This window comes from Portunus trituberculatus, chromosome 50 (genome assembly GCF_017591435.1).
Source record: "Portunus trituberculatus isolate SZX2019 chromosome 50, ASM1759143v1, whole genome shotgun sequence".
Lineage (NCBI taxonomy): Eukaryota > Metazoa > Arthropoda > Malacostraca > Decapoda > Portunidae > Portunus > Portunus trituberculatus.
In genome coordinates, this window is record NC_059304.1 from 14648893 (window position 1) to 14658892 (window position 10000).

A 10000-nucleotide genomic window follows, 5' to 3' on the forward strand; every position below is an offset into this window, starting at 1 on the left:
AAGTGCTTAGGAGTGGGACTTGCAAACATGTAACGAAATGATCAGCAAACATCATATTCTAGGCGTGAAGTACATATTTGACAGCGCTCTCTGCATGTTTTAGCTGACGTGAAGACGGCTGTTCCATCGAAATTGCTCTTTATAAATATATAAAGACGATAAACATGTGTGTGTATGTGTATGTGTGTGTGTGTGTGTGTGTGTGTGTGTGTGTGTGTGTGTGTGTGTGTGTGATCTAAATTAGTTCCCCATCCACAAGTTTTCTTCTGACTACAGTATATTGAACTCTTATGTACAACTTCCGTAGACTCATTCGCACCTCTGGTGGGATGGGAGGTAGTATCGGGGTCGGGGTGGCGCTACAGCCTTGTGTTGTCAGGTGTGCTACCTGCCGCTGTCAGTACCGTGATGCTGCTGGCCTGCTCCTGGATGGACACCTGGCTTACTGACTTTAAAGAATCATACATCATTTTTTTTTCTTCAAGAATATTTCAGTATTTTTATACCACATGTTCCCTTTGATTGATTTACCTTGCTGTTATATTAGCGTAATACCTTGTCACAACCATGCTTTGTTACTAGGAGTGAATAGAAAGGATCATTTAAAGAGGTGGATAATTTTAACAATGATTTTATTCAATATATTATTGATGCTGGTGATGATGATTGATGATGATGATGATGATTGCAGTTGTAGTGGGATGATGGTGGCGAGTATCACAGAAGGTATCACTCCGCAGGGCGGCCTATCACAGCGGGCCCCTGGGGACGGGGCTATCACAGAAGGCAAGAAGATGCAATTTCCATTGGCTGCTCTCGTGTAGTCGACTCCTTGGGTAGAGTTGATTGGGTAGCTCAACAGGTTGCCGACGGACGGTTGGCTGAGGTAGCTGGTTCATTGTTGCGGGACAGTGTTGATTTGTTACCAAGGGCGCCACATGGGACAAGGGGGCGCCGCGAGGGTCAGCAATCCCTGGGGACGCTGGGAGGCACTGCTGCTGTTGTTGTTATTGCTGATGTTGCTAGAGCTGCTACTGCTGCTACCACTGCTTACTGTGGAGATGCTGCTGCTCGGACCGCTGCTGCAGGAGGGAGAGGAGCTGTTCCTACTTGAGGTGGATGGTGTGGGAGACAGCTCGGAGGCGGAGGAGTAGCCGCTGGAGGCTGAGGAGAGTGCTGGTGAAGGCTCCGCCTGCGGCACTAGAATAGTGAGGGGCGCCCGCTTCTCGTAGTTGTTGAGGGAGATGCCGAGGTGAGTCATGAGCTTGGTGCCAAGAGTGACATCCACACCCTGCACGGAGGCGAGGCAGCGGGACACTTCGGAGGCACAGTGGCTGTAACCCTCACGGAACTTGTCCTGTTGGCTTGGGATGGGACGCACTGCCAGCTGGTTGCGACGCTGAAGCTTCTTGAGGTGCGTTACTGTCAACTCGAGCACGTCCGCCTTCTCCAGCTTGGCGATGGATTCTCCCTCGGTCTGTAGTGCCGTCACCATCAGGTCCTTGAGTTCGTCGAGGCACTTGTTGATGCGCGCCCGTCGCTTGCGCTCCAACATGGGCTTCATCACCTTGCGGTACTGGTAGGTGCGGGACAGGGGCTCCAGTTCACACGCCATCGTGGATCACACACAAGTGTCGTAGAGATCAGCCAAGAGTTCACAGTGTGCGGGGCTGTGCTGAGCGTGGCGGGGCTGCCTTGCTCTCAGCGAGTATTGGAATGAGTCTGCCGTCCGGGCTGCTCCGGTTCGCTTTATAGGGGAGAGCGAGGAAGGGGAGGAGCCTAGTGAGCGTGAGAACGGGCTGGTCGGGCGCGTTCCCACACACAGACCACCTGCCCGCCGCAGCTGCCGCCTCCCTGCCAGATACCGCCACGGCCCAGCTCTCGCCCCTCACCCGCTCACCCGCGTACGCCAATTACATCCACATTTAGAGCAGTTCCGTGCAATGGCGTGATTAACAGCTTTTACTGCCCAGCACACGAACAGCGTTGCGTAGCCTGAGCACGGTGCTGCCTGATGACGATTGCCTCAGGTGAGCTGCGGTGCTGAGCATGCTGACCTCACCTGGTGCTGTCCCTGTTGCAGTCTCCTTAGGGAATGCTACTAGCCAACGTGACTGCTGAAGCCCGCTTACTGATTACTGAAATTGATGGAGGAGAGGGAGAGAATGAGAGAATGGAAGGAAAAAAAAGAGAGACAGGAGGCCGGTGGATGTGGCGGCTCGCGGCAACTCTTTAGCCCGTGCTCACTGCGGGGGGGTTGTCGGCCAGGGGCGGGGAGGGACGCCATTGGGGGGGAGAGACGATGGAGGGGGAGGGGTGCGCTGGAATGTCTCAAGACACGGGCAGATGTTTTCCCACAGTCTCAGTAAAGAGCGCACGTACGAACACACGCCCCGTCGCCTCCCCGCTCTGCACGCACAGACGCACACACTTGCCCGCTCCTAAACTTGGGCACGTGACGGAGTGGCCGCTACCTGGCTTATAGCGGCCGGCCCGCACAGGTAAACAGGCACACACGGGACCCAGAATGATGACATACAGCCGCGCGAGGGTCATGAGGAGGCCTGGAGAGCAGCATGGAGGAGGGAGGAGGTGAGGGCAACGTGCGGGGGAGGATGAGTGACCAGCGACATTTGGAAGCTCCGGCACGAGGCACAACGAGGCGCCATGCGGGCCACTTTTTGTTACTGAATGAAACCGCGTCCCCCGTGCGGCTGCCTCGCCCCCCCCTTCACAACCCAGCACTTCCCCTCGCCCCTCGGCCATGGAGGGGCTCTGACTTAACTTGGCTAGGCGCTGTTAGTCTTCTGGGGTGTATGACTTTCAAGAGCGTGTCGGGGCATCCCAGACACCGCGGGTTTAAGTAGGCTGTGTAATGAAGGCAGCGGTAGGAAGTACGTGAGGCAAAGCCAGACGCAGGTATTTCGGGTACTGCTAGATGGAGATGACCAAGTGCACTCACCTGAACGAGTATCATTCCCTCTCCACTCCCCGCATCTCTCCCCTTCTCACAATCTCCCTGCGTCCTTTACGACCTCAGAAGCAGCAGGGTGTGCGTCCTTCTCCTCCGCCTCCTCGCCAGCTGACTGTCACTTTGCAAGAAAGATCCCCTCCGGCACATCTTTTAAGCTAATCCTTTCCACCCTCACAGGCACTTCCCTTGCCCTGAGCCTGGAGGCATTTCTCTCCCTTCCATGCCTCAGGGTAGCCCTCCACCCCTGCTTTGCCCTCAGGGATGCTCCTCTCTCCTTGCCAACAAGACAGTTCCTTGCCCTCACCACCGCTGCCATTGCATTGCTTATGAAGAAATGGAATGAATGAAATAAACTGGTAATCGAATAACATAGCAAGCGAAATAGAACATTAATACTCTTTTCTAATGAAGTTGATTGGCTGAAGCAGAAATGGCATATCATTATGTAGTCTTTTCGACACCTGTTATTTGAGTAGTGATGATTGTAAAAAACTCACTCGAATATCCGCAGGTAAAGCTGGAAATTAGTACACTTGCTTTAGTATTTTTCCTCTCCTCTGAGTCCTTTATTCTTCTGCTTGTGGTACTATAATGGCATCTAGCCCTTCACATGTCACTTCCTTTCCCCATATGGCCAAATAGCGCTTACCTCAACCCCCATCCCAACCTCTCACCAGCCCGTCACTACCCTTCCTTCTCGGCCCAGATCATTGCGACAATCGCCAGAGAATTTCCGGATGTATGGTGAAACATTTCGTCAACAAGAGGTGGAATTTATCTCGCCCTCCCTTGTTTTGCGTAATTCACGTAGCGGTGGCGGTGGTGGTGGTGGTAATTACAGCAGTCATTATGGTGGCTGTGGTGGTCATGTTAATGGTGGTGGTGGTTCTTATTGTGGTGATGGTGGTGGTGGCTGTGGGTAATTCTTGTGGTTCGTATAAGTAGATAAATTTCGATAGCTTACTTTTTATTTTGCTTACGATTGCCTGTGTCAGCTATCGAGAGGTGAATGAAAAGTTAATGGTGATGCTGCTCATGATAATGATAATGTTGCTATTTATTTCCAACTTCGTATGACTAGACTTCATTTGAGAGAGAGGTATCAAGACAGCTATATATCCCCTTTCTCTTAGCTGACTCTTTCGGACCTGCATATAAAAGAACTGGCAACCAAACGGGGCTTTTTTTTATTTTTTATTTTTGTTGTCCTTGGCCAGCTTTTCTCCTCGTACATAAAAAAAAGACAAATGAAGTAATCTTAAAACCATGACACTAATATAATTCAAACTAGAAAAAAAAATGAATACTAAAAAAAATTAATAATGTTAGATAAATATATAATCATATTTACCCAACCATCACCACCACCATCACCACCACACTCCCACATACCCCAAAACTTCTCGTGTGTCCCCTTGGGCGGGTATCTTGGGACACATTTCCGGTCCTCCTAATCAAGGGCTCGGCGCGGCGTCAGCGGAATCCTGCGAGGTGCGAGCATTTCCTGTGGACCGCGGCGCCATTCATTAAGCTGGTCATTCATTCTTACCTGTGGCTAATCACCTGAAAGAGAGAGAGAGAGAGAGAGAGAGAGAGAGAGAGAGAGAGAGAGAGAGAGAGTGGGGGAGAGGGACGAACTGCGTAAGAAATACAGTTAAAGCAATTCTTTAATGTAATAGAAAATGATATGAAACGAATATTCTCTCTCTCTCTCTCTCTCTCTCTCTCTCTCTCTCTCTCTCTCTCTCTCAACGCCACTTCACCTTTACCACTTGATATGAAACCTATTTGCGCTGTCACACCTCTCTCTGAAACCAATAGACACGCGGGGAATCTCTTGTAATATCCGGTTTCTCTGTTTCGGCGCCATAAAAAGTCAGTCATTGAATAGAAAACAAGTCATTCAGTCAATCGATCAGCTGTTTCTCACTTGGCCGCGATTACCGTTTATTGTTGTACCACGTCCTCGCCTTGACTATTTTCGTATATTACTGTCAAGTGTCGGATTTTTGTTTACCTTCCAAGTGTTCCAGTTTTGCTTTATTCATTAAATCCTTTCTTTACTCTTGGATGCTAATAATGTCTCTCTTCTTCCCACTCGTCTTTTTCTTTTTCTTCTTCTTCTTTTCTTCTTCTTCTTAATGTTTCTCTTCTTCTTCCTCTTGTTCATGTCCTTGCTCTTGTTCTTGTTCTTGTTCTTGCTCTTGTTTTTGTTCTTTTACTCCTCCTCCCTCTCCTCCTCCTCCTCCTCCTCCTCCTCCTCCTCCTCCTCCTCCTCCTCCTCCTCCTCCTCCTTCGACAATCACCGCACCCTGAAAAACGTCCAACAAATTACATTAGTTTATACGGAAATGACACTCCAATTTCCGACTTACCGCACACACACACACACACACACACACACACACACACACACACACACACACACACACACACACACATCTCCGGATGATGAGAAACCTTGGAACAACAGAGGAAACTGAGACCGTCTTGTCCCTCCTTCCTCTTTCACAAACACTAATGGTTGCCTCAGCCTAATATTATCTTTCTCCTGGTCCCTCATTTTCTCCCTCCCTTCCTTACCTTCCCTCCCTCCTTTTCTCTTTCTCTCCCTCCTCCCCCTCGCGACCTGTGTTTGCCTGATCGGGTGAGGGATTGGGGGAATTGGAGGGGTGATGGGGTGAGGGGGTGAGGGGTGGTGCCTAAGATGCCGCTTCCGGGTATAGTAACAATGTGTGTGTGTGTGTGTGTGTGTGTGTGTGTGTGTGTGTGTGTGTGTGGGTGGGTCGAGGGACGGTCGCGAGGGGTAAAGATCAGTTACATCAGTATTTGTTTTGTTTTCCCTTCCTGTGATTTTCTTTTTCCTTCTTTTCAGCAAGTGGCCTCAGTAACCTCCTCACTGAGACGCTACAGTTTCCAATGTATCAATAGGTCAGTCTCTCAGTCTATCAGTCATTTTCTTAGTAATCTTACCTATGATACAAAAGGAAAGGAAAAGAAAAAGCTCCTACATCGATCGTTTATTAATCTTACCAATATGATGCAAAAAAAAAAAACCTCGATCACTTGTCTATTAATCTTACCACTATGATAAAAGAAAGAAAAGAAAAAAATACTCGTACATCACTCGTTTCTTCATTGATCATCACTTCATTACCACTGAGTTAAAGAAAAAAACAAATACCGGAATGAGGCAAATAAAAGAACAAGTAGTTCATATAGATTTCGATGAGTCTGTGAATTTATAATAGGTTACTGTGCTGTGAAAAATGATGGCGACAGTGCGGCCTCAATTATCACTCAGCCAGGACGCGCTCCCTCAGATTGGGTGATAAGCAAAGTCCAGGCATCAAAGTATAAGGACCGAATGTTGCCCAAAGAAGTGAGTCAGGTGGCGTCCTCTGAGTCACCGTGCTCATGAGACGCAAAGACACCCCCCCACGAGGGCAGGCGGGTGACAAGACCATGGCGAGATAAGGCTACGGCGGCCGCCAGATGGGTGTGGGAAACTCCTGATAACACAATAAGTCTTCTTACTCGCGATAGCTGTAATCTTTGGGTCAGGTAGCGCGACCTTAGAGAGAGAGAGAGAGAGAGAGAGAGAGAGAGAGAGAGAGAGCATCAAAACGTAAGAAAGTGAGGGAAGCTGCAAGAGCCTGTCAGGCCTATACATATGAACGAAGCATCTATCAGAGAGAGAGAGAGAGAGAGAGAGAGAGAAAGGATAATGTCAGCAAAGGAGAAGGAGAAGGAGGAGGAGGAGGAGGCGAGAGATAAGAGGTAAGGAGGGAGCGAGGTAGCCAGGGTGTTATCGGCGCCTCTCACCAAGACAATGGTGAGAACCCAAGCTTATCAGGTTTCGCGTGCTGCTCCACCTTCTGTAGTCTTACGTGGTACACTCGACCTCAAGGCTTGAGTCAGGGCCCTTGTGATGTATGAAGGAGGAGGAGGAGGAGGAGGAGGAGGAGGAGGACCAAACACTAAGACGTAGAATAAAACAGGAGGAAAATGTAATACAGGAAGATAAACAGAAAAGTGAAAGAATTGAGAAAAGAAAAGAACAAAAGGACACAAAAAAATCGAGTATGCAAGAGGAGGAGAAATAAGAGAACACGGAAAAGAGAAGAAAAATATTAGAACAGGGAATTATTGCAGGAAGTATGGCGGAGAAATAATGATAATAAGAATAAGGTTAAGAAGAAGATACGAGGAGAAAAAAAGAAGTGCAGGACGAACCACAAGATAAAGTAAAAGATAAAAGGACAGAAGGAGAAAAAAAAACGAGGAAAGAAAAATAAACAGGAAGACAACCATTGAAGTCATGGAGCTGGAGATGAGATAACACTGTAAATGATGACTAATGTATGAGTATATATATAATCTTTACTCTCTCTCTCTCTCTCTCTCTCTCTCTCTCTCTCTCTCTCTCTCTCTCTCTCTCTCTCTCTCTCTCTCTCTTCACCCTGTCATCCGTAACTAAGAGCCCATGGCCACACGTCCTCACCCCGGCGTGCGACAGCTGGGCGTAGGCGTGGCTTGTGATGCACAGGGGTGGGCGTGCACGTGCGGGCGCGGAGCGAGGTGGGTATAATCAACAGGTGTGGTTGGCGGGATGGGAGGGAGGGGGAGGGCGGAAAGGTGAGGCAGAGCGTGGGAACCCAAATTTGCGTCACTCACTTCCTCTCGCGTCTGCCTCCTCCTCCTCCTCCTCCTCCTCGCCTTCCACTACCCGCTGGACATCTGTGAATGGAGAGATGATACGGGGAAGCGGGAAGGAAGGGGTTGGATGCGAGGGAGGAGAGGAAAGGAGAGGAAGGAAGATGGAGGGAGGCTTGGGAAAAGATGGGATTTCTCAAGATTTTGTGTCTGTAACGAATATGATCTTGTATCTATCCCTGTATTTATCTTGTCCCATAGTCCCTTCTCTCTCTCCCTCTCTCCCCTTCTGTCCCTCTTCTTTCTCTTCCTCTCTTCCTCTATTTCTTCATTCTTTACCCTTCCTCTTCTTTTGTACTCACACGAGTATCATCCTGATTTCACAATCTGTGTGTAATTGCCTTTCTTGCTCTTTTCTTTTCCTTTATCTCAGTTTCCTGCTTCCTCCTCCTCCTCCTCCTCCTCCTCCTCCATCATGCGCACGCTACACGCAAGCCTTGTATTACATAGGTCAGTGGTTTTTGCCAAGGTGAGGTAATGTGCAAGGGTAGGAGGAGGGGAGGAGGTGGTAATGCCGCCCAGAATAATACAGGATATTTTTTTCGTGTAAGCGACTAAATACTTGCACGCCACACACTCCTAACGGGAAGCTGTGTATGAATTTCGAGCAGTACTCTTGTGTTTCAAGTGTGTATATGAAAGTTGATAATTTTTTTTTCCATTCATTTATTAATAAGGTGATAGAAGAAAATATAGAGAACAAAAACAGTAACAACAATGACAATAATCAAAACCACCACCACCACCACCACCACCACCACCCTCATCATCAGAATCGCCCCCGAGGAGAGAGAAAGAAAAAAAAGGGATAGAGGAAGGCCAGGTCTCATTCACTCATACTGGCCACCTGCCCCACTTTCCCACGTGTTGGAGAGCGAGGGGGAGGAGACTAGGAGGGAAGAGGAAGAGTGGGAGGAGGAGGAGGAGGAGGAAGAGAAGGAAGGTTAAAAGTGATATTTCTTAGCTGGATAATTCTTCTTTTTTTTCTGTATCGAAGACGTTGTGTGGAATTGAATCTTAATTAAAGTATAATAACCCTATTTTCTGGTATACATATATAGGGTGTACCGGTAATTCTATGTAGTAATTATAGGTCAAATGTACAGTACACTTGTATCTATATATAGGAAAAAAAAAAAGTCTTAGTAATTAGGAATATAATGAAAGATAGAGAAATAACACACGTGATATAAGTGAAACTAAAAAAAAAGATGACAAGAACAAGAACAACAAAAGATGGAAAGAATGAAAATGAAAGTAAGACACAAAAATTAAAAAGAAAGAAAAAGTAAACTGAAAAATGAAACAGAAGTATGAAAGGAATAAAAAAAACGAAGTAAAAGAAAGAGAAAAGTAAAGAGGAGAAGGAATAAATAGATGGAGAGAGGGAAGTGGGAGAAGTGGGGAGTGGTGGAGCTGAGGGGAGGGGTAGGAGGGGGATTGGATGTGGTGTGGGGGTGTTGGGATAATTTGGAGACAAAGAAATAATCTGTTTCCAAATGCCACTACACCAGATGGCTCAGCAGGGGTGGCGGTAAGGAGGGAGGGGAGTGGGGGTGGGGAGGGAAGGAAGAGGAAGGCTGTAGAGAGGCAAGGACAGAGGGAAGGGGAGGAGAGATGAAGGGAAAGTGGCCCAGCGATGAGGGAGAGTTTGTGCTAGTTATGAATTAGTGTCTAAACCTACATAGAGATGGCACACACACACACACACACACACACACACACACACACACACACACACAGACACACATACATACGCACATTCGCACACACACACGCGCGCGCAAAACCTCCGCAAGCGCTAGATACTGGTAATGATTATATTGATGATAAGGATGACACACACACACACACACACACACACACACACACACACACACACACACACACACACACACACACACACGCAAAACCTCCACAAGCGCAAAATTTTAGTAATGATTATAATGATGATAATGATGATACACAAACACACACACACACAAAAATAAACGAATAAATAAATACAAAAAAAAATAAATAAATAAAAGCTTCCTTAAGTGGCGAATATCAGTAATAATTGTAATGATGATAATGGTGATGCGAGTGCAATTCCCATCGAACAATAATAAGGGAAACACACAAAGTAAATTTAATTCAGGTATAAAAGCTAACAAACCAGGCAACGGGAGCTTTGATATCGCTCGTAAAAAGCCACAACACCGTGAACATAGAGCTAAAAAAAGATAAAGAAAAAAAAATGAAAAACAAGATTAAGAAAATAACACCATTATAAAAAACATTAGATATACAATTACTGAACAGAAAAAA

The 10000-nt window shown here is 47.2% G+C and overlaps 2 protein-coding genes across 2 annotated transcripts in view; one reads left to right on the top strand and one right to left on the bottom strand.

Annotated features, from left to right (window-relative positions):
• Positions 1-10000, top strand: part of LOC123499517 — a 418310-nt gene that overhangs the window by 227 nt on the left and 408083 nt on the right. The gene's annotated exons all lie outside the window — the stretch shown is intronic.
• On the bottom strand, positions 616-1733 carry LOC123499516 (enhancer of split m7 protein-like). Its single transcript, XM_045247573.1, has one exon. It carries the CDS (start codon positions 1613-1615, stop codon positions 923-925), a length of 693 nt encoding a protein of 230 aa, XP_045103508.1. The 5' UTR covers positions 1616-1733; the 3' UTR covers positions 616-922.

Excerpts from the sequence above, each read along its gene's own strand:
- LOC123499516 (XM_045247573.1), bottom strand. The coding sequence starts at position 1,615 with ATGGCGTGTGAACTGGAGCCCCTGTCCCGCACCTACCAGTACCGCAAG.